This window comes from Mugil cephalus, chromosome 23 (assembly GCF_022458985.1).
Source record: "Mugil cephalus isolate CIBA_MC_2020 chromosome 23, CIBA_Mcephalus_1.1, whole genome shotgun sequence".
Taxonomy (NCBI): domain Eukaryota; kingdom Metazoa; phylum Chordata; class Actinopteri; order Mugiliformes; family Mugilidae; genus Mugil; species Mugil cephalus.
Window position 1 is genome coordinate 7,491,599 of NC_061792.1, and position 27,571 is coordinate 7,519,169.

The 27,571-nt window shown below is 42.6% G+C and overlaps 2 protein-coding genes and 2 long non-coding RNA genes across 11 annotated transcripts in view; 2 read left to right on the top strand and 2 right to left on the bottom strand.

Moving 5' to 3' along the window:
- Positions 1 to 18,564, top strand: part of LOC125000618 (peripheral plasma membrane protein CASK-like) — a 35,374-nt gene extending 16,810 nt beyond the window's left edge. The window contains exons 6-29 of one of the 8 annotated variants that reach the window (XM_047576154.1): positions 540 to 642; positions 1,306 to 1,481; positions 1,894 to 1,908; positions 2,188 to 2,310; positions 2,641 to 2,724; positions 2,947 to 3,046; positions 3,917 to 3,934; positions 6,365 to 6,489; positions 6,662 to 6,739; positions 6,833 to 6,913; positions 11,368 to 11,556; positions 11,718 to 11,796; positions 11,959 to 12,044; positions 12,131 to 12,199; positions 12,619 to 12,687; positions 12,776 to 12,811; positions 13,151 to 13,189; positions 13,448 to 13,644; positions 13,730 to 13,845; positions 14,415 to 14,495; positions 14,834 to 14,914; positions 15,024 to 15,226; positions 15,315 to 15,398; positions 16,617 to 18,564. In XM_047576154.1, the coding sequence (XP_047432110.1) occupies positions 540 to 642; positions 1,306 to 1,481; positions 1,894 to 1,908; positions 2,188 to 2,310; positions 2,641 to 2,724; positions 2,947 to 3,046; positions 3,917 to 3,934; positions 6,365 to 6,489; positions 6,662 to 6,739; positions 6,833 to 6,913; positions 11,368 to 11,556; positions 11,718 to 11,796; positions 11,959 to 12,044; positions 12,131 to 12,199; positions 12,619 to 12,687; positions 12,776 to 12,811; positions 13,151 to 13,189; positions 13,448 to 13,644; positions 13,730 to 13,845; positions 14,415 to 14,495; positions 14,834 to 14,914; positions 15,024 to 15,226; positions 15,315 to 15,398; positions 16,617 to 16,793 (2,409 nt within the window). In that variant the 3' untranslated portion in view covers positions 16,794 to 18,564. The remainder of the gene's footprint in view (positions 1 to 539; positions 643 to 1,305; positions 1,482 to 1,893; positions 1,909 to 2,187; positions 2,311 to 2,640; positions 2,725 to 2,946; positions 3,047 to 3,916; positions 3,935 to 6,364; positions 6,490 to 6,661; positions 6,740 to 6,832; positions 6,914 to 11,367; positions 11,557 to 11,717; positions 11,797 to 11,958; positions 12,045 to 12,130; positions 12,200 to 12,618; positions 12,688 to 12,775; positions 12,812 to 13,150; positions 13,190 to 13,447; positions 13,645 to 13,729; positions 13,846 to 14,414; positions 14,496 to 14,833; positions 14,915 to 15,023; positions 15,227 to 15,314; positions 15,399 to 16,616) is intronic. The other 7 variants (XM_047576156.1, XM_047576155.1, XM_047576161.1 and 4 more) reach the window with 7 other exon arrangements.
- Positions 7,398 to 11,358, bottom strand: LOC125000622. The gene is made up of 2 exons (XR_007111350.1): positions 10,995 to 11,358; positions 7,398 to 10,925 (listed from the first exon to the last, which is right to left on the bottom strand). It is a non-coding gene; the product is annotated as an uncharacterized LOC125000622 (long non-coding RNA).
- On the bottom strand, positions 13,718 to 27,029 carry LOC125000621. Its single transcript, XR_007111349.1, has 4 exons — positions 26,940 to 27,029; positions 24,847 to 24,972; positions 24,621 to 24,665; positions 13,718 to 13,786 (listed from the first exon to the last, which is right to left on the bottom strand). It is a non-coding gene; the product is annotated as an uncharacterized LOC125000621 (long non-coding RNA).
- LOC125000620 (nuclear receptor subfamily 0 group B member 1-like) lies at positions 22,557 to 23,839 on the top strand. The gene is made up of 2 exons (XM_047576165.1): positions 22,557 to 23,200; positions 23,317 to 23,839. The coding sequence occupies exons 1-2, from the start codon at positions 22,675 to 22,677 to the stop codon at positions 23,574 to 23,576; spliced, it is 786 nt and encodes a 261-aa protein (XP_047432121.1). The 5' UTR covers positions 22,557 to 22,674; the 3' UTR covers positions 23,577 to 23,839.
- Positions 27,030 to 27,571: the final 542 nt, after the last annotated feature.

The window sequence follows — 27,571 nt, forward strand, 5'->3', positions numbered from 1 at the left end:
GTGAGGACAGATAATTAACCACAAATCCACCTGTCGAGCTCTTGTTTTGTACAAGTGCAAAGTGTTTTGTACACTTGCAGCTTGTCATCACTTCTCAACAGTGACTTGAATTTTGCAATTTTGCTGGAAAGCAATGTGAGAGCAACACTTTGACCTTTAAAAAATCATGACTCATTTTTTTTGTTGTTGTTTTTTTAATTAAAGCGTAACATCCTGCATGTTGAAGTTTTAAATTCTGGGGTGATATTTATTTCCTGTCTGTATCAGCATCATAATAAAATTGTGGTGACATTTGCTTGAGTTTTGTCATTGTGAAACTAAGCTTCACTTGCCGGCAATTGAGCGTATGGGATTCTGCACCTTTGCACACAAAGAGCAAAGCAATGCTCTGCACAGGGGCTTTGAATTGCAAAGATTCTTTAAGTCGATACATGGCTTCATTTAATTCTTTCTTCGGTTTATGGGCTTTAAGGACCTTAAATTTTTATTTTTTATTTTTTCATGCACTGTTTGACATGTCTCTTGTGTTCCTCACCCAGCCTCATTGTGTGCTGTTGGCCTCAAAGGAGAACTCTGCTCCCGTGAAGCTGGGAGGTTTCGGAGTCGCAATACAGCTGGGAGAGTCTGGTTTAGTAGCCGGAGGTACAGTAAGCCTAAAACATGCATGCCTTCAGCGCACACCTGTACACTGACACGTCACGAGGTATAAATGGACAGGTACAACAACGGAACAAGGGATCGATTGGCACATTGGATTCATCTGACGTGGTGCTTGTAATAAACATAGTACGGAATAAGAGCAATATCCAATAAAATTTAAGTAGGCCATTAGCATTAGCATTTTTTTTTTACAAAATGGCTTTTCATTTTTATTTATTTCATTTATTTATATAGCACCTTAAAAAAAATGAAAAGCATCTGCACCATAGTGCTTTATATTCAACATGTCGTATAAAACATGTAAAATACACATCAACATCAGTGGATCAACAAATGAAAAGCCATTAACACCCACGGTGACCAGATTTAAAAATAAATCTTCAATCTTCGAATCTTCAAAAATAAATATAGAGTGTGGGGTAACATGTTTTGTGTTTTTCCTCCAGCGGTGTTAATGTGTTAAAGACTACAAAGCTTGATGAATCAGTGATGTTTCTGTTGTGTGTACCCCGCCTGTCTCTGATGAGACGTTACACGATGGCGTCTTAACGCAACAGCAGCAGCAAATATTAATCACCAAGCTTTGTTTGTGCTCCTCTACTGTACAAACTACGGCAAACTAATTAGTCTTAAATGTGCCTCCAGGTCGAGTCGGTACTCCCCACTTCATGGCCCCGGAGGTGGTGAAGAGGGAGCCGTACGGGAAGCCGGTGGATGTGTGGGGATGCGGAGTCATCCTCTTCATCCTCCTGTCTGGCTGCCTGCCGTTCTACGGTACCAAGGAGCGCTTGTTCGAGGCCATCATTAAGGGGAAATACAAGGTAGGAGCTGAGTAACGAAACACCCACGCTGTTTGTCAGCGTACACTCAAAAGGTTTGAATGCTCCAGCTCTTTGCCCTTTATCTGACGCTAACCGGTATGAAACTACCCTTTGTTACTATGTCAAATACAAGGTTGAGCTCCTGGGTTTCAGACAACTCTGCTAACAATGAGTGTTCTGCATCGCTCTGTAAAGCTAACACTGGTTGAACGACGCTAAATCAAGTCACACAAATACTTTAATGTGTACTATCCCAGGCTCTATGCTTTTCCTTTCCTGTTGTCTTGGACCAAGTAGCCAAACCTTAGCAAGAAGTGACTGTAGCTGCAGATAGTACAGAGATGAAGGTCTGTTAAATTAGCTGTTTTCAGCAGAGTATGAATTTCCTGCTTGGTGTGCTAATGTGTTGCAGATGCAGTTGCAGCAGGCAAGTTGAAGAACGCGTTATCTTCCATCAAGTAGCTGCTAAATTCACACATAATTTTGAAAAGAAAAATATAAAGTATTTCACCCAAATGCAGCTCATTGTTAGAGTAACATTACAGGTATAATAAAGCAGCTTTATTTCCAAAGCACACTGCTAAGTTTCCTTTCTCTCTTCAATCTTTCTCGTTGCTTACCAGCTGACTGTGGCAGCAGCTGTTACATGCTTCTGAAAGTGTCCGGCTGTCCTCTTGTGTGTGCGTGTGTGCGTTTGTGTATCCAGATGAACCCGCGCCAGTGGGCCCACATCTCAGAGAGCGCCAAGGACCTGGTGAGGCGCATGCTGATGCTGGACCCCGCCGAGAGGATCACGGTCTACGAGGCCCTCAACCACCCCTGGCTGAAGGCAAGAGCTCACACAGTCACACTCAGTGCTGCTCAACACGCTCAGAGCTCTACGTTAAAGTTATTGCGATATTTATTGAGTAATTGTTACTTAACTTATAATAATTGTAATCGTGTGTAATATTTTGAAACAAAGAAAGAGGCTCTGAATGTGATATTCGCCGTCTTTTATTTTAAACGTCTTCGAACCATCGGCCTGACTGATGCTGACTCGAACATATTTCCTTCTGCTCTGAACCACAGCTGTGCTTTCACATCCGTTTGGTTATTGCTTTGTTCTTTTCTTTGGTGCGCTCTTCCTCCTCCGTGTCGGCGGTTTCGACGACTGCAGGAGAGGGACAGGTACGCCTACAAGATCCATCTGCCCGAAACCGTGGAGCAGCTGAGGAAGTTCAACGCCAGGAGGAAGCTGAAGGTCGGCACAGTGTAGACGCGAACCTCTCTGCTGTGATAATATCTGAGATAAGAGGAAGTGTAACCTCTGCACACTGTGCAGCTGTTTGTATTGACCCAGATGAATTTCTCAGTATATGTTTTCTAAGACTTTCTATCAAGCGTGTCGTCGTCATGCTCCATGCGTTAATAAATGTACCTAAACCCCGCGACACCAATGTTTTATCCCTACTCCGTATCCCAGGGTGCAGTGCTCGCTGCCGTTTCCAGCCACAAGTTTAATTCCTATTACGGCGACCCTCCTGAGGAGCTCCATGACTTCTCAGATGACCCCACCTCCTCAGGTACATCTCACCGCGGAGGAACAACACTAACATCCTTAAAATGTGTTTCTAACACAGCAGCAGTTTGTACTTGGTGCATGAGAGGAAGTGAAATTGCAGAAATCCATTTTTTTGGACACGTAAATAGTGTTGCATAGATACATTAATATCCAATGTGTCATGTTGGGTCAGTGATGAAACATGTATGTGCAACACACACACAAAAAAAAAAACAATCAATCAGGATGTTCACTTTCTAGCACAGTCCGCTCTGTTGTGGTTTCTGTTCCGGTGTCTAAATGTGACGAGGAGCAGTCTGCGAGGCACTTCTCCATTAAAGACATGACAGAGGTTGCCCAATGCCTTCACTTCTCTGTCTCATCAACATACTTTCACTTCCTCTGACAAGACAACTCTGGGCTGTTGCTGCCATTAATTATTAGTGCACGCTGTCTCTTATGTCCCTGTCATAAACACCGGTAATTGAGCAGCGCATCTCGGCATCAACTATTAAGTGTTGTCAGTTAAATGAGCTTCACACTTTCTTTTATACGCGGCGGCTGCAGCCGCATATAGCGTCCGTGCTTTCTGCTGATGCCGACAGTCTGTTGTAGTCGTGCTTCCTGGTGGCCGGTTTATTTTCGACACGTCAACAGGCTCCAGACATGTCGCCGGTCACTGACTTAGACCCCTGCAGCACTTTCCTCACGGCCCTTCTGCCTGCGTTTACCCCCGACCCCCTCATGCTTCCTCACACTGCAGCTCCCTTTCTTCTCTGTTTGTCTCTTTTTTTGACGTGTTGAACTCTGCATTTGTAGTTGCTGTAAACCTCCTCTAATCGCTAACTTCTCTTTCTTTGGTGGTGTTTTTTGTCTGCTATGCTCTGTCTAGGACTGCTAGCTGCTGAAAGTACGTATCCCCCTCCCCACCCATAGATTCTTCATGTGTGATATCATCATGCCATGGCTTCTTAGTTGCATATTTCTCTTTAGCGTTAAATGATGTGCATATTCTTCTGTCTTCCTCTTTCTTCTTACTTTTAAGAAACCCCAGTTCATTTAATGTGTTTTCTATTCCTGACTTGTAAACATGATAATCTTTTTTACATTCATCTTCATTAGCATGTGAGATGAACAAACCCTTAAACAAAGTTCTGATTTTCTCTGTTGTTCAGATTTCGGTTAATTGTACATAAAGCATCCGTTCATTAAGCTTTAATTGGGCCTTCATATATAATAGTATAATATGTGCAGAAGTACTGCATCTGTTATAAATAAATAATGCATATAAATAAAGCTCTCATGAAAAAGTTAATTTGAACAAGTAATCATGTTGTCAGGGTTAACATGTTCTGGTTAACTGTGAAGGCTTCCAGTCATAAAGTATCACCCTATCAACCACTCATACATTATGTGGTAAGTTAAGACGCTGCTTGTGGCTTCAAGTTGATCACAGTCCAACATTTACATTACTTCCCCAGTAGAGGTTCAGTTCTTCCTTTTTCTTTCCTGTTCTGCACTCATGTCACTTCTTATACTCGGGGTCACGCGACTTCAAAAATATTGCTTTCAGAGTCGGCTCGTGATCGAGTCCGTAATGACTCGGCGTAATTAAATGTATATTCTTGAGCTGATTACATATACTCACACAAAGGAAGCGACAGAGGTGTGTGATGTGTGAGGGTGAGCGTGTTGCTGCCTCTTCAGAAATGAGCCGCATCGCTCAGTGCGGTTACATGCAGAGCTTAATTGAGCTGTGCTCATAGTTTGACTTTCTGACTATAGTCCTTGACCCAGTTTACATGCAGCGCAAGAAAATCTAATAACTGTTCTCCTCCTCCACACTAGGTGGCGATACGTGTCTTTTCAGTGGGATAATACCACGTTGATACAGCCCGATTTCTGGTTGATTACGTGATATAATAAACAAGAGTCGATCATGCGGCAGACCAGCATTTCAAACAACAACCAGACGGATAATAGGACATTTTTTTTTAATGTCGTACGTAATGTTTGCGCTACTTCTGGTGCAGGTAAGATCCACTATATCCCTCAGACGGTTCTTCTAGCGGCTCCGTTTAGCTTCTTCTGCAACGGGCTTTCTTGCATGTTTTTGTTCCGGGTTCACATGCCAGCGCAGTAGTTGTGGAGCATGCGCACACGCATTATCCGGTTGAAAACTTCCACTCACCGTATACATACCGGAGAAAATCGTATCCTAATCGGACAATGAGAACTCCGATTTTAATCTTAGTAACGTGTTTACACGCACTTAAGTTCTCCTGTTATCGTCCGATTAAGGCAATAATTGTTTTTTTTTTCCAAGTACATGTAAACGCACTGACTGTGAATTATTCCGTGCAGTAATGACACACGGTTTTAATGGTAATATTAATAATTTGAACGGTAATACTCACCATCTGAAAGTTTACCACGGTTTATCTTGATACCGGTGGCGCTCGTTGACGCAGAGGCACGAACTGCTACTTGGTGATAGTGTGTTTTAGCTTTATTATTTCTGTCTGCTTCTCCATCTCTGCGACGTTCAAATTGGTTGGTGTGCATCAGTAAAGGATTGATAAGATCAGCAGAGGAGGTTTGGAGATACAGACGTTTGTATGTTTCAGTTGTTGATTGGCTGGTGTTGTCTGCTGGCATCAGCAGATGACTTTTCAGATGTTTGTGCATTGCTGTCGTGCTTTTGTTGCACTTCTGGACTGCAGGCGTCCATGCTGTTCCTGTCACATGATCACAGTGGTGATAGTGGGTGATAAGGTGATGCATTAGGAGTGGAAAGCCCCCCACTGTTAACGAGAACATGTTAACCTAAAGTCCTGGCCCAGCTGTGAATAAACTAGTGTAAAAGCCCTAAAACAAGCATACGTACGCTATGTTTACCTAACTTACATGTATTTCACAGAGTAATGTTCGTGTGCGTAAGCTGCATATCATTACATCTCCTAACCCATCATCCACACTGACTATCTGAAGTGACTTTCCTCTGACGTTGTATTGATGCTATGTACCGCTGTTTCTCTGGTTTTGCTGCATGTGTGGGCGTTGCAGCAGGTACTTGGGGTTAAATCGTTCTGACTGTTTGTGTGTGTTTTCTGTCGTGACCTGTGTTGTTTGTGATCTTTATTTTTTGTGTGTTATTTTGTGTTTCTTGCCTGTTTGTGAAGTTGTAAGCGGTGGTCCGTCAGTGGGTGAACGTGTCCGTCTCGTTCAGTGTTTTTGCATTGTGTGTTGCGTTGAATGTCTGCAGGGACTGTTTGGTCTGGTTGTGAATGTGGTTGGCGATTCTGCGTGTTTTAGTGTGTAACTTGTGTGCGTGTGTGTTCAGGGGCAGTGTCGCAGGTTTTGGACAGTCTAGAGGAGATCCATGCGTTGACGGACTGTAGTGAGAAAGACATGGACTTCCTGCACAGTGTCTTCCAGGATCAGCACCTCCACACCCTGTTAGATGTGAGTGAACTCCACCTCTGCAATACCAAAAGTGTCCAATAGGTGTCATGATGTCCTGCTAGATGTTAGAATTTTCCATGATAAAACACAGACTGGCATGTCCGTCAACTGAATCTTTACTTGAATTTTGATTTGAGGCCAATGAGATGTTTGTGTTTGTCTGTGGTTTCAGCTTTATGACAAAATCAACACCAGGTCGTCCCCTCAGATCCGAAATCCTCCCAGTGATGGAGTGCAGAGAGCCAAAGAGGTGAGGAAATCACACTGAAAATACACGTCCTCAGCTAAAAATGCCTCTTTATTTCAGTTATTTACGGTCAAGATGATTTTTTTTCCTCACCAGGTACTGGAAACCATCTCCTGTTACCCAGAGAATATGGAGGCCAAGGAGCTCAGGAGGATCCTCACACAGCCACACTTCATGGTGGGACATTCCAGAAACATACACCGTTTAAGGATGTGGCTGTTTTGTGTGTTGTTGTTGGGTGTGTGTGTAATTACAGGGTTCCTTTGACAAACCACATAACTCCCTCAGTCACAAAGCTGCTTAGCACCTGAGCTCGGTGAGCCCTGAGGAAGGATAGATACACCAGAAGAAAGAGAGCGGAGACAGAAGCATCAGGGCTTCAGTCTGTTCACTGTGTGGACGCATTAGCATCCACCATGTCAGTCAAATGGGCAGTGAGAGACAGACAGATGGGGGAGGATGCTGTTGACACACTTGGAATCTGAAAGCTGAGACAGAGGGAAGCAGTGATGGCTTTCATGCAGAGGTATAATATGTTGTAGGACTGACTCACCTGAATGAATATGGCTGGTTTGGTTGGTTGTGTTTGGATGCTGTAGTACAGTAGCACGTAGGTTCTTCAAGGCCAGGCTTCTTTTCACTGTCTGTTGCTATGTAGATGTACTCATTTAAATTATAGTCAGTTTCTGTGCACAACAACAGACACATGGAGGGTGTTGATGAGAATCATTTAAAGGAATAGAAAAGAAATGTTTCCAACTATCCCACGGTGGAGATGAAGACAGACATTATCCCAACAATAACTGAAGTGCACTGCAGATGAGGACGTTTAGTAGTGTGGAAAAAAAAAGCAATAAAATAAAATGAAGAGGTTGATGAAAAGCGCAGAAAGTGGAGGTGTTTCCTTCTGCTCATTCAGTCTGGGACTCTTAGTGGAGCTGTCACGCCTTAGGTTTGGTTCAATCCCATTAGCCCGTCCTGCTCTCTGACCTGACGGGCTGAGTCTTCATCCCGTCACAGACACTTTACACGGCTGCTGGCAGAAGAGCTGTGAAGGGATTTAACATGGTAGCTCAGGATGGAAAAAAAAAAACATGCCTCACTAAACATTTTCACCTCAAACTGTTTCATGTGTGCTGTACGACTTCATCTGTGGAGGAGAGACGCAGGGACACCTTCCTGTCTGTCAGTTATCGACTTGTGTTCGTTTTTTTAATGGCTGTGTAATCATGTTAACAGTTATTCTTCTGGGCCACTTTGACGTTTGCCGCAAGTCAAAAGCCTTTAGTGCAGCTGTTCCCAATCACCATGACTGTCAGGCATCATCAGTGTACACAGCGTAGCTCTGATGAGCAGATGTGGTCATTTGGCAAAGCTCAGCTGGTAGATGTGTTTGTAAAATGTTGTGTCAGTGACATGATTAGTGCCCAAAGAGGATTAGTGTAAGCCACACTGTTTTCAATGCTGCTGTTGTCCACACACACACACGCACATTCCTTCCTCCTGACTGGGATTTTATATTATTTATTAGATTATTCACAAGTGTTTTCCAGGTTGGGACTCAAGTCACAAGTCGGCTTTTCTGCTTCAGCACTGACATCCAGAGGAAATGCAACGATTTGGAGTTCAATAACGTGTGTGTGTGTGTGTGTGTGTGTGTGTGTGTGTGTGTGTGTGTGTGTGTGTGTGTGTGTGTGTGTGTGTGTGTGTGTGTGTGTGTGTGTGTGTGTGTGTGTGTGTGTGTGTGTGTGTGTGTGTGTGTGTGTGTGTGTGTGTGTGTGTGTGTGTGTGTGTGTGTGTGTGTGTGTGTGTGTGTGTGTGTGTGTGTGTGTGTGTGTCCTTAAAACGGGAGGAGAATGTACAAATATTTGCATTTTGTGCTGGTGCATCATAATCAGGCTCTAAGTACAGCTTTAAAATGCAAAAGAAGCAATTTATTGAAAGCTGCATTTAAACTCAAACAGGCTGTTTTTTTGTTTTGGTTTTTTTTTAGCTGATCAATAATAAAATGAGCAGAACTGTTTTAAGAAAAGAAAAATCAAAACTTCTTTTAGACACGGAGGCTGCTGGGAACGTTGCTCCATGTGGTGAAGACGGCGTCATGAAGGACATCCACCGTCCAGAACTTATGTCCGTTTTTGTGAACTTCCCTTCCCAAACCTTCTCCATGGGGTTTAGCTCAGGGGAACACGCAGGATGATCCAGAAGACTGACGTTATTCTCCTGGAAGGCGTTCTTCATCAGGTGGCCATTGTCAGCTGCAGCGTTGGCTTCCTCCAGTAATCTCTGTGCCATCCTACCAATGCTGGAAGACACCAGGACCTTCTTCCACCTTTCAATGTTCCATGTTTGTAGCAGACCATCCAGCCTCCCACACCACACAGACTGCTGAGGAACAGCTGATTAAAAACAAAACAAAACATGAAAAGTAGTGTAGGACCATGTCACAGACTGAAGCTTCATCAGGCATCATGAAGGGTGGAGTTTGGTTGAGGGTCGTTCTTCTCCAACATCTAGAGGAAAGATTGAAAAACGCTGGGAAATATTATGTTTCTCTGCAAGTATTGTGACTGCATAAGTCAAAATTGAGAAGATGTGAGAAAGAAGTGACGTCTTTGAATCAGCTGAGGCACATGGAAGTTATGATGCAGGTTCTTATCACACACCATCACAAAGCGATTCTCTGTGGTGAGTCTCAGAGTGTGGATCTGAAGGCCAACACCCAAAGTGAAGACTGAAGAGCTGTGAGAAAGTTGTGTGACTTGTAGTCAAATAGCTCACGCTGATAGAGGACTGTCTGGAGACTCTGAGAACATGGGTTCAGATCTTGTTGGTGCTGGTGACTTTTAAAGTCCAACACCCAAAGTGAAGAGTCAAATGTTGTACACGTCATAGAACCACCTGTCGGGTCAAACAGCGCGGGCTGTTAGGAGACTGCTTGGCAGTCTAGAAGTCATGGGTTCGAATCTTATAAGGGTCGGTGTATTTTGAAGTCCAGATTCCAAAGTGAAGACTTAAAAGCGCTCAGAAAGAAGGTTCAAGTGTGAAGGGCCGTCGGTGGCGTGGTGGGTTTCAACCGCGACTGGAAGTCGCAAGAGATTGGTTCGATTCCCATCCGTGGCCGGGGGCCTGGATCCACCAAACATCCCTGCAGTAGCAGGCCGGGGGGGGGCCGTGTCCTCCCCCGCGGTTTCCAAGCAGCAGAAGGAGGGGGTTATGGGACCCAGAGCTACGAGAAGCTGGAGTTTTACAGTGAAGGGAGGGAAGAGAAAAAAAAAAAAACAAGAGTTGAGGAAGTTAAAGAGGAAACAAGAAAAGTGATGGAAGAATTTTGATAAAAATGAGTCAGCCAACATTTATATTATGAATTATCATTACTAAAATAGTAAAATAATGATTTTAGAACGTGTTAAAAAAGTAACTTTCAAAATCTTGAACATAACTTAAGTTACTAAATAACAAACTTAAAAATAGTTACTAAAAAAAGAAAGAAGTTAGTTACTAAGTAACTTAAGAATGAAGTTACTTAACTTACTTAGTTACATAATTACTATTACATTAACATTAGCTATGCCTATAGGGGCAGTTAAAACTTTCTCTCAGGGAACTGATTTCCGTGTCCCAGGCTTCAGCCCATTCATGATTTTAGAGTTCATGGTATTTAACTTGCATTGGCTATATTTATAGGAGCCTTTACAACTTTCTCTTAAGGAACGGATTCCCAGGGCCGTGGTATTAGAGTCCTTGTTTTTGTCCATCTAAATACTGAACCGTGTTACAGGGAGGAACCAACGTTTAAATGTTGCTTGATATATACTGTTGTGACATACAGACTCATTTAACGTCAAGTCTGCACATAAAGACAAGTATGAGCCATAGACTCCAGACGTGTCACTGACTTCCTGCTCCACAACTCTTCATCACTGTGGTAACTGAACGGGTCCAGGTTCTTCCTCATGGTGCCAGTGAACAGCACAGGGTCCTACAGCAGAACGAGAGGAGACACCACAGATTAGACGTTTCCTATACGAGGGACACACTGACTCTACAGTTACAAGACAAATGTTGACCTGAGGAATGATGGACATCTTCTGGTGCAGGTCGCAGAGGCCGATCTCAGACGTCACGATGTAGATCTTTCCCAGAGCTGAGACCAGGGAGCGTCCCAGCTCCTGGTCTCCCCACAATACTGAGACATGAGAGACAGATGATCAGCACCACGTCTTCTAGAATGACTAAATAAACTAAACGGACTCACCTTCTCCTTGGGTCTGAACGTGGCCTTCATGTTGTTGAGAACCCGCGGTCCGTCCTCGCTGTAGGAGAAGCCTTGTGTCAGGGAACGGATCTCCGTGTCCCAGGGTTCAGTCCATTCATGATCCTAGAGGAACCGGGTCGTGGTATTAGTACTTGTTGTTTTTGTCCATCTAAATACCGAACCATGTTAAAGGGTGGAACCAATGTTTAACAACTTTATACTTTGTGTACTTATATACACACACTATACTGTTGTGGGTTTCAATGATGTTACAGTAGTTTTGTAATGTTTATGTTTAACGCCTTTCGTGTGGTTTGGTTTAAGTCTTGCATGTGTCCTTTATACTGTATTAATTAAATACAACTGTGTCCAGGCTCTGCTGCAGACCCACGATGTGGTGGCCCACGAGGTCTACAGTGACGAGGCGTTAAGGGTGACGCCCCCACCTACTTCGCCATACCTAAACGGAGACTCCCCAGACAGCACCAACGGGGACATGGACCTGGAGAACGTCACCAGGGTCCGTCTGGTCCAGTTTCAGAAGAACACAGATGAGCCCATGGTGAGTCTCACACTCGATCACTGTCGATACGTCTACATATAGGTTAGGTTTGCCCTCTTTCTCTTCTGGGGCACTGCTCTGAAAACAAACTCAACCATTGTGTTGTGGCTGAGAACAAAACGAACTTTCTTGGTTTTCATCTGACCCTCTTTCTCTTCTAGGGCATTACTCTGAAAATGAACGAACTCAACCACTGTATTGTGGCTCGCATCATGCACGGTGGAATGATTCATCGACAAGGTATGTGGCTGATGTGGTTACCTTCCGGTGATAACCCGGGGTTATCTTGCTTGATTGAAAGTTTTATTTCAAGTATAAAAAACCCTGTATCAACCCACTTCCCTCTCTGTCTGTACTGTATCATCAACTGGTGACTAATGCTTGAATGTTGTCATTTCTCAGGGACTCTGCATGTAGGAGATGAGATCAGAGAAATTAACGGCATTAGTGTTGCTAATCAGACAGTAGAACAGCTGCAGAAGATGCTGGTAATTCATTCATTCATTCATTCAAACATGCATATGTCACATAATTTGTCTGGGGACATTGAATTGAACTCACGCTTTCTCCACAGAGGGAGATGAGGGGCAGCATCACCTTCAAGATTGTACCCAGTTATCGCTCCCAGTCAATGTCCTGTGAGGTAAGAACCAGGAAGAAGGTGCAGATAACGATAACGCTAAACTGTAAGCAGGCAAGCAAAATTTCCCTTTCGTGGTTTGTGAGTCGTTAACCATGACCTTTTTAATGTTAACGTCTTTTTAATGTTTACGTTGTAAGACGTTGATATCAGACAGCTACTACCAAAATTATTCCGCAATCTGGGTTTTCTGCATAGAGCGGAAAACCCAGATTGCTCTAGTTGATATAGTCTCACACACTGTCACTGTAGATGCTTAAGCTCAAAAATATATTTCAAATGTGTTGCTAAAGGTCAATCAGAAGGTTGACTTATCATAATTTCTTAATATCGGGCCGATAATTATCTGTCTAATTTCTTTACTTCGTTTCTGATATTCTACGGGGCCGATTAACTACTCACTTTCATATTTTCTGTTGCAGAAAGAGTCTCCAGACTTGTCTCGACAGTCTCCTGCAAATGGTCACGCTAGCGTCACCAGCTCCATCCTGGTAAGTCTCCGTCTGAACAGACGCAACAGTGAAGCTGAAGTAAAGGACGTGACGTGTTACAGACAAACTGTTTTGTCATCCCATCCAGGACCTGCCGGCCACGATCCAGCCCAAAGGCCGTCAGGTGAGATATCAACTCTCCTCCCCTGTGACAGTCAATCCAAACAAGCAACTCTTTCTTTTTCCATTCTGTCATCTTTGTTTACTTCGACTCTTACTCTCCAATGTAAGGCCGTCACTCTGTCATTGGAGGACAACTACATGTATATTAGAAAACAAAAGTTGATTGTCCTTTTTGTCTGCTGCATGCATGTTTATCATGCCCCCGACATCACACACACACGTATGAAATGCAGTACTAACACTGTAACAGAGCCCCCCCATCACACCACCTCCTTTGTTTTTGCCCCACAACATTTTCTACTGCATGATATATGTGTGTGTGATGCTCTCAACCCCATAGATCTCCAGACCTGCTATCCAGGACAAATTGTCCATCAAGGTAAGATGTATCTAAGTGGCCCCCCTTTGTAGAAGTAGATCCCAGCTCCTCCCCCATCGCAAAGTCATCGTAGTGGTGTTTGTATTCTGTGCTAGCTGCTCTTCTTACTGGTTATTTCCTGCTCTTCATCAATGGCTGTACCTTCTCCTGCTTTGACTAATAAAGCCTCTATTTTACCATCATTTTACAGTAATGTCATATTATTCTGCTCCGTTCTGTGTCGGCACCTAATACGGTTTTTGTCTCACTCTCCCACAGATTTACGTACGAGCTCAGTTTGAGTACGACCCGGCGAAGGACGACCTCATCCCGTGTAAGGAGGCGGGCATTCGCTTCAGGGTGGGCGACATCATTCAGATCATCTCCAAGGACGACCACAACTGGTGGCAAGGAAAGCTGGAGAACACCAAGAACGGCACGGCGGGACTCATCCCCTCACCTGAGCTGCAAGAGTGGTGAGGACGAGTCAGACTGTGAACGTCTTTAACAACCCGGTGTGTGGATCCCAACTCATTTCATTAACCTGGTGTCCATGTTCAGGCGCGTGGCTTGCATAGCTATGGAGAAGACTAAACAGGAACAGCAGGCCAGTTGTACCTGGTTTGGCAAGAAGAAGAAACAGTACAAAGATAAGTACCTGGCCAAGCACAACGCAGGTAAGATAACACACCAATGTAGAGTAACACTTTTGTCTGGGTCTTTCCATTTCAGTCATGTGTTTCACAACTTGACTCTGTTGCTAACTGACCAATGATTGTATGAAAGTATGTTTTATACTATTTCTATTGATGCTAGTGGTTAGGAACAGCAGGAATCATTAAATCCACGTCGTGTTAAGTGTTAAGGTGGCTATCATCAACCGTGATGATTTCCATCATAAATAATGTGTAACTGTTGCACGTCGGTTGTGTTTTCCCTCTGACAGACCTCTTTTTAGTGACTAACAGCTTTTGGTTATTAACAAGTTGTTTTTTTTTGTTCAATTGTTTTCTGGTGTCTTTTTATTAACCCTTCCGCTCCCGCCCTTTGTCCATATTTCATGCTGTCTCTTACCCAATGACATGGCTGCATGTAAGTAACTCCAGCTGATGTGTTTTCTACCTTCTCTCTGCTTTCACACCTCGTCTTTTCCTAATGTCTCCTTTTAGACAGCGAATGCTTTAAAATGATACACCGTGTTACAGCTAAACCTGTCCTAACCCCGTGTCTCTCTCCTGCCGTGTAGTGTTTGACCAACTAGATCTGGTGACATACGAGGAAGTCGTCAAGCTGCCTTCATTTAAGAGGAAAACGCTGGTTTTGCTCGGTAAGTGTGATTACATGATAACACTGAGTCAGGTTTATAGAATCACTCTTCACATGCAATTTCCTTTAGTACAGTCACAGACAAAATACTAAACTAATTTTGGTTGGGACTCGTATTCACACATTTGCTGTTATTTTTTGACTTTCATACAGACGATGTTGAGAAGTGAGAAATTGAAACTGTCAAGAATTTACACACCTTCTGAAACACGAAAGATTTCCCCGCATATACATATATATATATATAAATACACACACACACACACACACACACACATAAAAAAAACTTGTTTCCACCAAAGAACATGTTGAAGTAAAGTGTAATTTGTGTTGATTCAGGTGCACATGGAGTCGGTCGGAGGCACATCAAGAACACACTCATCACCAAACATCCAGACCGCTTCGCCTACCCTATTCCTCGTAAGGACACACACACACACACACACACACACACACACACACACACACACGATAAGAAAACCTAAGCAACATGTCCGTGTCCCTTCATCCTTTTCATCCGTCCGCTCAGATACAACCCGGCCTCCGAAGAAGGACGAGGAGAACGGAAAGAACTACTACTTCGTGTCTCACGACCAGATGATGCAGGACATCAGTAACAACGACTACCTGGAGTACGGCAGCCACGAGGACGCCATGTACGGAACCAGGCTGGAGACTATCAGGCAGATCCACGCCCAGGGCATGATCTCCATCCTGGATGTGGAGCCACAGGTAAAAGGGATTCGTACGTCTGTACGTGGCCCATAGTTTAGCTAAAACAACAGAATTTAAGTGAACATGTCTCTTTTCCGTCCACCAGGCACTAAAGATCCTCAGGACAGCTGAGTTTGCTCCCTATGTCGTCTTCATTGCAGCTCCCACCATCACACCTGGCATGACTGAGGTACAGTAACACACACTAGGCTTCTTCTTCCACTCTTACCTCCTTTATTTACACACATTGACTAACACTGCTTCAGTCCCCATTTAGTCACACTGGCTTTTTATCTGAATTCAGAGTCATTTATTAATTATTTAGATTCTGTGTCAGAAAAAGCGGCTGAATTCAAACAAGCAAATCCAGTGTGATATCTTTTAACTTCTCACTCCCTTTTGTTTTGCTCAGTGTTTTCTCTTTTCTGCACATGTCCTGTTTGCTTTAAGCATGTTTGTATTTTCTTTGGCATGCACCTTTTCATTTGCACTCAAGATCCCAAAGTGGTGCAAGAAATTGCCTGTAAGTACTGGTGAAACGTCTGAGTGTAGAGGAGCACATGTGGCTTCTGTGTTTGTACGACTAGCAGCTGTCTAGCTTTTTTATTCCCTTTGTAATTCCTCTAATTCCTGATCCCTCCAATAATCCCCTTATTTGGGTGCAACTTCTTGTGTGTGGTTGACTGGACTGATTCAAATGATGTGTGTGATTTTCCTCCCTGTGTCCTACTGTGGTCTCAAAAGTTGCAGTTTTTCTGATCTATTTTACATTTAATCAGGACATGAACGGCCATGTTTACTTTGAGTTTGCATAAAAAACAAAATCTATTTTTCTCATGTTCACTGATGCAAGAACGCTCCTATAAATAATTTTTCTCTAGTTTATCTGTGGACTACTGAAGCCCTAAGTGGTCACGCAATCAAACATGTCATTTCCTCCGTTCTCTCGTGATAACGAGTTCATTTCTTCCATTTCCTCGAGATCTCGAGCTATTTATCTCCCCAAAATCTCCCCTTTTGCAGTTTCACAAATACAATAGTGGGTGTCAGACAAAGTTACTGTGTTGCCTAAAATGTTTTCACATCAAGAAGTGTCACAAAAACAACAACAATCAAACTACTAAACACTTTAATTTCCCCTGAAGTGCCGAATCGGAAGCTAACTTCAGCATCTGTCTCTTGAACTAAATATATCGAGATCTGTAGAAAAGAAAACGAGATAATTAACTTGTTATTTCAGTAAAACAGAGGAAATATTATCTATGGATTCATGGCTGCTTAGGGCTTCTGTACTGAACTAGCCCTAACTCTGGCCATGATCATAGACCTGTTTCAGCCTGGAAGCAAATCACACAAGAACAAACGTTTTCAGTGGAGTCATTGATCGCTGTCGCTGTCGCCCCCCCAGGACGACTCACTCCAGCGGCTCCAGAAGGAATCAGAGATGCTGCAGAAGACCTACGCTCACTACTTCGACCAGACCATCATCAACAACGAGATCGACGACACCATCCGCCTGCTGGAGGAGGCCGTGGACCTGGTGTCCACCACCCCCCAGTGGGTCCCCGTCTCCTGGGTCTACTGACACACAATCAACGGCGACGAGCTCCTCGCTCCGAACGATCCGCCTCCAGATCCACGTGGAACCTAAACTCTTGTCAAACCCCCTTGCAATCATGTCTCTCATCAGAACATTTCTGTAGATAAACTGTTGAAAAAGAGGGAAATGAAGAAACTAATGACTGATGCCTCATCGCAGAGACTTCATCCTGACCCCACCCCCCTTTTTCTCAACAGCCTCAAAGGCGTATTGTTGTGTACATATATACATATATATATATAAATGATAAAAAATTAAGTGAATATGGTTCTGTCCTCATATAGTCGACAGGTGGGGAGTGGCGGGGCAGTGTAGTTGATATTTTGTACTTTTCTTTTGTAATGGATGGATGGTAACATTGGAAAGGCAATAGTGAGCATGACCAAGCAGTCTTATGAAGGTGCCTGTGTGTGTGTTGACCTTTTAAGGCACTTGTTGTGGTACTCTGTGTCCTCCTCTCCAACAAACCCCCCCTCAATCTCCTCGGCCGCTGTGACGAACGAGCCGAAACTCTGAAGCACATCAGAAGCTGCTATAGTGGCGACAATTAACTCCCTCAGCTCCAAATGCAAGTTTGAGTGAAGCAAAAAGCACAGGAAACTTGGCAGTTTCTTTCTCCCTCCCCACGTCCCACGTCCCTCGTCCCACGTCCCTCAGCCTTTTATTTATGTCACTGTGCCTCTGAGTTTGTTGAAGGAGCACACTGCATCCCTCTACGCCGTCTCTCCCCTGTGTCGCTGTAGCCTGCTGTCCTATGCTTCCCTTCCTTCCCTCCCAGCCTCCGATGGTCTTTGTTTACATCTCAGTTTGCACAAAATGGACAATGAAGAAAACACGTACTGCATTTCGGCGCCTCAGTTTTTCACTTCGTCTTGCACATCCTCCCTCCGTCCCTCTGGCTGTCTTTACCCCGCTCCCTTTCTTCACACGTGAAATGCTCATCAGTGGACCCGGGACACTATAAGCTAAGAAAAAAAAACACTGACACTCACCACTAAACATGGCTCCTGAGCCGCAAGACAACAACTACACCAACAACAACGAAAATAACGAGAAAAGGAGAAAAACTGCCTTATCAGAGCCTCGGGGGAAGAAGTCGGTAACACCTATGCACACCCCTGGTTCCTGCCAGGCAGACGCCACGATAACCGTTCTTTTCTCGTCTCAGACAGTTAGCCATGCTTGTTAAAGCTCAAGTGTTCATAGGGATGTTTGTGTGGAAGGGTAGGGCCTCACGTAGGTAGGTGGGATACAGTCCTAGAGACGCCATTTTGGAACTGTTAACTGTTGTCTTTAAAAAAAAAAAATAATAATAATATAAGGAGTACTCTTGTTTTGGGGGGGAGAGAAAATAACTAAATTTTGTGTGTAAATGTTTCAATGGTGCGTACGTCATATGAGTGAACTACCAAGAGCCAGTGTATATTAACCCTTAAAAGAAGCTCAGTATGTGACATAACCTCTACATGCTTTACCAGAAGTGGCACAGAGCTCTCCTGCCTGCAGTGGGTACGGCACATCACATGATGGCTCACGAAAATAAAAAGTTGAGAAAAAAACAAACAAACAAACAAAAAAAAAGAAGTTAAACTGTGGTGCGGCTGCTGTTGTGCCACTTTGAGTAAAGTGTTTTCATTTCAAGTCCTGTGTAAATTACCTCTGCAAATGACAAAAGCAGCTCTTCTGTATGAAATGTTGTTCTTTTTTTGTTATTTCATTTTTAAAAAAATATATTTCCTTTTACGTGTTTAAAGTACATAGCTTGGTCTGCCTTCTCTTAAAGATACGAAACACTACAGAGACAGTTTCAGCTTTTGAAGATTTGCCTATTTGTTTGCGATTCTTTTTAATGAAGAGACAAAATCTCTCAAATTCAATGTCATGCCCTGAAGGAAGGAATAGTGAAGGTCTATATAAAATCACATGCTTCTCATAAATAACACAACACTCCATTGTTTACTGCATTTACATAAATACATACATACCTAAAGTTATTGATGAGCTTAGTTCAGGTAGCTGTGGACTCTGGTTAAATAACACAGCTAATAAACTGATTGACCTGAAGCGTTGAAGGATGGAATAAAAAAAAGTGTCCGGTCAGTCCATCTCATTTAGATGAATCTGTAGCTGTACATGCAAGTTAATTAAAATCATTGTTGGCGGTTTTAATCAAATCTATTCAGCTCTAATTATTCTAAAATCGTTATTGCATTTCTGTCCTTTGTCTTCATCAAATTAACAGATTTCATGTTCTAATTTAGTTCCACACTATTCCCAGTCCTACTAAGGAAGTTATTGAAGAAAACTTTAAATGTTGGGGAATATTTAAACAACATCTTTCCAAGTACCGTCAATTAAATTATTTTAATGACTGCCTACAGCTAACAAAGGATTTCATTTAAATTTCAAAACCTGTTCCATTAAATTTGATGTTTTTTCAATGTTTGTTGGAGGCTTAAGTCAAAATACAAGACACAAGGACTAGAAATAAGTCTGTTTAAAATGCAAAAACACGCACCGCCCTAAAAGCACGATAAAAAAAAAAAAAAAAAAATGCCTTAGTTCACAGCAAGTTCAGAATAATGAATATCAAAGCAGCTGGTTGAGCTTTGGTCATCAAGGACACGCTGAGTGTTTGCCTCCAGGCTACAGCTTCAATCCAGTAAGTGATGTAAGATCCTGCATAATATAAACCAGGGAAGCTTCACCAGTGTTGATAGAACACGACAGCGAGCACAAGTCAAACGATCCCTGAAAGCTGCTGCTGTATAAATGTGTAATTACTCCTGTGGCCAGAAGGGGGAGACAAAGGTTCTGCACTATAAAGCTTTAAATCAGTTTGTATCAATCACTCTATTTAACTCCAACTTATTATTTAAACTGATAGTAAAGCACACATTTGAATTATTAGGTCTTGGTTCACCATCACCATTAAAATAAAATGAACTAAAGGGCAGGAGGAAGCAGGAAATCTGGTGATGTGATGAGAAGTCAGCTGCCTCATGACGAAACAATAACGTCAGAACAATAAAAAACACTATTCGCAGCTCATAGCATGAACAGTGCACGCCCAATACACAGCAATCAAAACACAAAGTCACCACACACAACATACCACAGCCAAATAGCCATTTCAGCACCACACACAGGTGAACAGCTCCTGAGGTTATGTCCTCCCCACACACGTATCACCAGTTATGCATTACGCAAATTCCAGTATAAATCAAGCAATATATAAACTACATTATCAATTCCATTTGGATTAAAAAGAAATTAGACTCACAAGTGACTTCCTGACAAGCTCTCGGTTATCCAAGTTATCCACTTAAACCACTTCCGGTTAAAGTCCTAAATTCCACACTATTTCACATCATGCAATGAATGAATGCTCTTACGTTATATACATGAACTGAGCTAGCAAGACGTATGCAGTCCCCGCCCCTTGCTTCAAATCAGCCAATGAGAGGCACTCTGGATCCCTGAACTTCAGGCCCCACTGCACAAACTGAAGTGTATTAGACAACATTTATTGTTCATTAACTTATGCACAACAACATTTTTAACACAGGAAAACATATGAAAGTTTATAATCCTTCCCTGCACGGCCGCGCCCTCTGGTGGGCTTCTAATGCAAAGACGCCACTGCTCATGGTATAGAAGCATGTTTCTGCACCTGTATATCACACGGACTACTGACTGTAATAACTGAGCAAAGAAAATTAATTAATCAAAAATGCTTTACTTCACTGGCTTGCAACACAATATTTATAAGAAGCGACCAAAGAGATGCTACGGGGCTGCTATCTGACTTGTGAACCAGATCTACACAAACAAGAGTTGTCTTTATACTAGTGTTGCTAAAGCTGTGATTCATTTTTGAGCTAGCAGAGACGCACAGTGCAGGGTTTTTCCTTTTGATAACATGGAAAAGGCCAACAAACTGCCTACTGTATGCTCTCATATCTAATGTGTTCACCTTTCCACTCTATTTAACAAGTGAGCAAGCCAATCAATCTCTGGGAGCTTTCAGCAGAAGGTCTCCCTATAAACTGGATATAAAGACGAAATCTGAAACAAAGGGAGAAGTTTCAATGTTTTGATTCAAGGCTATTTTGGAGCTTGTTTAAATGCAGTGTGAAAAGGTGCGAAAAGCCCAGGTGATTGAAAGGCTTCATAGACAACCCTGAGAAATACAGAAAAGGATCATTAGCGACGGCCGCGGTGGAAAGCGTCAGAGTCCTTCAGAATTCAGCATTTTATTCAACCCACTTATGATCTCTGTATAATCATAAGGGTTTGTTCTTGGTTCAAATTCAGACGTATGTTTCCTGCTACACTTGGTTACTATAGGAACCGAGTCCTGTCCAAGGAGAAAACGTCTGTCCTTGTCAGGTAATTACACACCGGGGCCAGCTTTCCTTTTATGCTTGTGTCAGTCTGCTGCTTTAAACAATATAGTCGAGGAAATGGAATCAAACTTTAAACCCCTCCGTCGAAAAAATAACTGACCAGGTGTGACTAGTTTCAGCCTCAGAAAACTCTTTACATTCCTTTAAAAAAGAAGTGTAAAACTCCAGCTCAAGCAGATAACAGCGAACTAACACTGACACCAAACGTGCAGCCTGTGGTACGATGTTCGTTTTGAATTAATGGGACTTACTTCAAGTTATCGAGAGTCTGTTCTGTCCTCTAAAACATACCTGCAGGAGTTTGCTTTGCATAGAAAAACACGTCTTAACACTATACAACACCTCAAATTAAACCTCGGAGACTGAACTGAGCAGACTGGGTCATTACAAACAAGCAACACATCATCCCTCTGCAAAACACATAGGTGATGCTTCACAATGAGCCGAGGCCTTCGAATCAAGTCCAGCTCTGGTCCCTCTCCTCACATTTTACTCATTACAACAACAAGAAGCTGAATCTGAACAGTCCTCAAGCCAGCTGCAAACAGCAGGAGCACACCTGGAAGTTGTCTGGATTTGATTTTAAAAATAAAGCTTCATATTTGCCACATGAAGACACAAAACAATATGTACTGAAACCGAATGGTACAAAACATTAGCAGGTAAAGCTATTAAAGACCACACTACTACACTATGATGAAGTATTGCTCTACAGCCCAATGACACCAACTCACACAGCAGTGATACACCTTCTCTCTCTCACTTCACTATATACTGTCAACACAACTATACACCAAATAGACAGTCGTTCAAATACAATATTATCCCAACTCAAATGATGAAATTCATAGGTGTGTCTAGCCCATTTTAAAACTATGTCCCAGCATCTCTAAAAATAACAAGTGAAATAAATACAAAAAATCCGCACAATAGTAGAAAGTATGTGATTTAAACATAGAGCGGTGGGATGGTATCTTTAAGTTTGTTTTGCACTCCTTGTTCATCTTCTCCTTTTGAATTTCCCCAATGGGGATAATTTATTATTATTATTTTTTATTATCTTAAATGCAATTTATTTTCTTTATTTTTTTTAACCAAATGACTACTTTGTGACACCATAGTTTGATATAAAAGCCCTAAACTCTGATGCAAGAACTAAATAATAGAAACGAGCACCGTAAATCAAAGTCATTTAAATTATTATTACTGTTATCGTTACTAATTTAAATAACTTTTACGACACATACAAAACTATGTTTTCAAACTGGAGAGAATATTTTACATTGAAGTGAATGATTTTGTCGCGTTTTGAATTAAGATTAAGATCTGATTTGCCTGTCGCTGCGCTTTTATTGTGGAAACATTAACCGGATGTACGCTGGGCTGGTCTATAAATATGATGGGTTGTGATATTCCCGATAAAAGGATCATCATCGATGTGTGTGCTGTGAGCAGTCATGTCGTGCTGGGAGTGTAGAGGCGGTGAGGACGCGGCGCAGGGCAGCATCCTCTACAGGATCCTGAACAGAGGCGCTCTGGGCCCGCGGGGACGCACGGAGCCCGCCGCTGTCCAACAGCTCTGCTCCTGCGCTCTCAGCAACAAACTCGTGTCCATTCGGGCTCCGCAACTAGTTTTCAAAGCGGCCACCGAGGTGCTCGTGAAAACTTTCCGCTTCGTGAAGAGCGTGCCGTGTTTCCGGGGTTTGCCGGCGGAGGACCAGCTCCGGCTCGTGCGCAACAGCTGGGCGCCGCTGCTGGTTCTGGGCTTGGTGCAGGACTCCGTGGACTTCGACACGGTGGAGACGCAGCAGCCGAGTCTGCTGCACAGGATTTTAACGCACGACAAGGACGGGGACGTTCGAGACTCCGGGGTCCCCGTCGGTGACGTGGAGGGCATCAAGAGGTTTCTGGTGAAATGCAGAAGGCTGAGGATCAGCGTTAAAGAGTACGCGTTTCTGAAAGGAGCGATACTGTTCAGCCCAGGTAGGAGTCCACACGTGTGGTGGTCATTCTAAAATCTACTACAATACTGTGTGTACAACTTTACATTCGTGTCGGGGTTACTTCTGTGGCTCTACTTATGGAGGTTCTCTGTTCAGTGACAGAGCTGGAGTGTCGGGACTACGTCCAGGAGCTTCAGGTGGAGGCTGAGCGCGCGCTCCATGAGCACGTGAGGACGGTGTACCGGGGGAACGCGAGCAGGCTGGGCAGACTGCGCGTGGTCCTCAACACCCTGCGCTGCGTGGACGCGGACGCGGTGGCGCGGCTCTTCTTCAGACCGGTGACCGGCAGCGCGGAGGAACATGTGCTGTCTGTGTTTTATGAGAGGGAGAGGAGCGGACCAGACGTCTGGGACTGAACCAGGGGGCTGCTTTAATGTTTGGTTTAAAAACAGAAAGAACAGAAATGAGAAGATGAGGTAGGAACGACCTTAAAGAGACAACATCATTCTTTACTCTGTCTCTCCTTTTGGACTGAACACAACCTGCAGACTCTGTGTTTAAACAACATACTTTTTACTTTGAATTTTATTGTCATCTTATCATAGACAAACCTTTAACCTTTTGTTCATTAAATGCCAGTATGTACTGATACATCCGTCTGTTATAAATCAAGGTTTAAGTCAGACACATATTATGACTATTTGTGTTTTTGTGATGACACAATGGAGCGTAGATCTCTGAGGATCAATAATCTGAGGGGCAAATAAAAGTTCACACCATAACACTCTATCTCAATAATAAACTATATGCAATAAAAACAGATAATAACATTTAATAAACTGAGGGAAGTAGATTACGTAGAAAGTGTAAAATGCAAAAATCAAATCAAATAATTCAAATTAACTAAATAAATAGTAAATAAATTAACTATGATGACTGTAAATCTCACTCTTAATCTCGGTCCTTATGCAGAATTGCCCAAAAGCAGCAAACAAATCTGACTGACACAATATGGGAAAAGCATATGTGCTCACTTCACATCAAAAGCACAAAAAAAAACTATTTCAGTCAAGCCTCATTCATTCCTCCCGTCAGCTCAGCGCACACATCAGTGCTCATGCGACGCGTCGCAAACGTGCGGCTCAGCCCGTTTCATCTATTCGCTCGTAGCTCGAAAACAAATCTGCCTCCAGAGAACGAGGAAATGAGACCAAAGACAGGAGCCAAAAGCGCAGCGTGAATCAATGAGCATCAGCGGCTCTGCCTCCAGCATTTCCATGCATTAGAAAAAGTTACTCAAAGAACAAAGCGGGAGCATCAACGGCAGAAATCAAGAGCAACATGAATCGATGAGCATCGGCAGCAGGAAAACAACGCCCCGCGCCTTCAAAGGGCTGCATCCAGAACGTGCAACAAAGTCAGAGAATCAGTATTGAAGTAAAGTATGTAGCAGCTCCTACCGTTGATGATCCGTTTGCCTGGAGGAGACGATAATCCATCACTTTCTGGAAAAAAAAAAGAAGCACATATAGATTAAAAATGTAAATGCTGTCAGGTTTTAGTGAAGGCATCAGAATGATTAGGATTTTCCGCCGCTCCTCCTCCTCCTCCACTAATCCAACACCGACAAACTAAGTCAGAGGTGTCAATTAAAACAGGTGCCAGACGGGCTCGGCTATAACCCACCTGTGGTTCGGGCTTCATCCGCTCCTCCCGGCGCGTTCGGTGAATACGATCCTCGCTCAGCGAGAATCACTTGCCGCCTCGTTTCATTAACAGCTGCGCCTTCTCCCGCTCCCGTGTGTGAGGTACCTGGGAAACACCGGGCTGAATTAAAGCCCACACAATGATACGGATCGTCCCCCCCGAGGCGCCGCACGTATTGTGAATTAACAACTTGCGGTGAATCGCCTCTCGTGCTGTGCACTTATACGGCCGTCGTTTTATTTAAAATCCTCACACTGGATACAATAGTGTGTATTGAACCACTGTGTGTGTTTGTGTCTGTTCCTGTATTGACACTCACTTTAGAAAAAAAAAAGGCTATTGACCAAACTTGTTATGATGAATACACGTTTCCAAATAGCCTAGTTTTTGTTGATTATTGATTCATGTGGCAATTAAAGAGGTAAATTGATGTTTAGTCCAAACTACGGTACAAAACCCAAACAACTGAATTATATAAAACTAAGAAAATCTGAACAAACTACAGCCAGGCAGCATAGCTTGATGAATACAGTCTGAGTACTACGTAGGAGTAGATTATTAATGCCTTTATAACAACACAAATACTAAATTAAGTGAAATGAAATGTTCCAGCAACTCAGCCTGCACTTGATATTTCAGGGTCTTCTCCACCCGGAGCCTCTCAGTCTTCAAGGCCACCGGCTCTGCATCGTTAAAAGTCAGGTATCAAACCATACAGCTCACGACAATCTCTCAGGCCCTTTTCTTTTCTTCGGATGCGGAATTTCAAGGTGGACGTGGAGATATTAAGCCCCAGCCTTGAGTTTTGGCACCGCAATTTTTTCCGAGCATTTGCATCTGAGAGTTTAACGCGAGCTAAGCTCATCTAAAAATCACTTTTTTTTTTCTTTTAGCGCATACACTACACAGCCTGTGGGCTTCGGCATACAACATCAGATGAATGTGAACTCCCCACAAATTCACCTATAATAAATAAACAGCTTTAAAAACTTAAAGATAGCTGACAGAAAAGTGACATTCAATATTCAAAACAATACACAAATCAACCATATATATATATGTTTCTCCAATGTGACAGTAAGCTTAACATAATTTAATATCTATTAATAAACCTAATCAATAAGATGTTGTTTTTGACTGCAGCTGACAAAGTCAGTCAGCTAAATTAAATAATAGTTAAATAAGAAAATAAATACAGTAAATTACAGTTGTGAGGACCAGAATGAGTCTGATGAAAAATGCACTAGGTTTCGTGGTTTCTAATGGTAAGGTTATTAATTCAAAGTTAATGCTTTTTAGCTTTTAAGGTTAGACTACTGTTGTAAGATAATGATTCTGTGTTGATGGTTTTCCAAATCAATTTTCACAATTATAAAAAATATGTTCTGCATCTTTGCTACAGGTGTTACATTCATGGCAATTCTCTAAATCTAATTATTATTATTATTGTAAATAAATCTACCCACTAATTGCCTTTCGGGGATTAATAAAGTTTTTTTTTATTCTGATTACGTCACTATATTATTCTTCCGTTCATTTCCGGGGTTTTAACATCCGGGGACTTAAAAAAGTGTTTATGACCAAGTCGCGTGTTTTATTCAGTCAGAGGGTAATTACCGGCGTTTTAACTTATAAATAAACTGAATAAAACACAGCAAAACAAGACGACTAACTTTAAAGAAGAATAAATATTAAGATACAGTGAGGACAGTGGTCCGTCTCTTCTTAAATTACTTCTCTGCAGAAACTTGGAAGAGGCTTTTTTGTAATTAAACACACCTGGTGTGTTTTCTGTCAATACCGGAGTTATTCATCAAGTCTTTCTCCGATAATAAACTTAAAAACTAGCTCAAAGTCGTTAGTTTACGTTGCTTATTAGCTTGCATTTAATGCTTGAGTTGTCTAAAAAACATCTCGAAAAAATTTATATTTTTAACAATTAGCCCGGCTACACACTTCAATTTGGCCGTATTCCCTCCTACCTAAAGTTACTTCCGTGTCATAACTTCTAACAGAAATAATAACGTTTTAAAATGTTTTTATAAAGCTAAAAGCGCTTTAAAAATACTTACCTTAATAGCAATCTACTGTAACCGGGACGCGCAGGTGTCGTGAAAAATAAAAACTTCAAATAGCGTCTTATTTCCCACAATCCTTTGCGGACATACCTTGAGTGGCTACTTCCGGGTTTAAAAGAGACAAGGGACCATCTAAAGAGAAACACTCCAAGCTGGAAATCAGCACTTTTTATTTGTTAGTGGAAGTGAAACAACAGCTAATATTTGAATTTATAAACTGAGACTAAATACTAAAGTCACTGTCCTAGCAAAATAAAAGTATTTGCAGACTTGCGGCTACAAAGATGTGAGGAGCTCATTGTGTAGCTACACAAAGCTTTATAAGCTTAGTTGATATTGATGCACACTATGCAGCACCTTTAATTATATATTCATCAGGAGCTTGGTGTGTTATTTAATAAAATCCAAATAATTTAAAACCATTGCTCGTGGAGCTTTGTGAATGGAAGTGGTTGATATTTTAGCAGCGCGCTCAAAATTACAGGCTTCAAATTGCAAAAAGATTTCAGATGAGGCCATTTAGAGACGGTGCTTGTGATATTTTCATCATGACTGAATGATGTGACCCTCACAGCACTTTCCTCACAATGGCTCAAATTGGGTGCCATCCTCCCAGCATGCCTAGC

Bases quoted from the DNA above. Each gene is read 5' to 3' on its own strand.
- LOC125000620 (XM_047576165.1), top strand. From the start codon at position 22,675: ATGTCGTGCTGGGAGTGTAGAGGCGGTGAGGACGCGGCGCAGGGCAGC. The intron at 23,201-23,316 runs GTAGGAGTCCAC...TTCTCTGTTCAG, and splicing joins AGCGATACTGTTCAGCCCAG to TGACAGAGCTGGAGTGTCGG.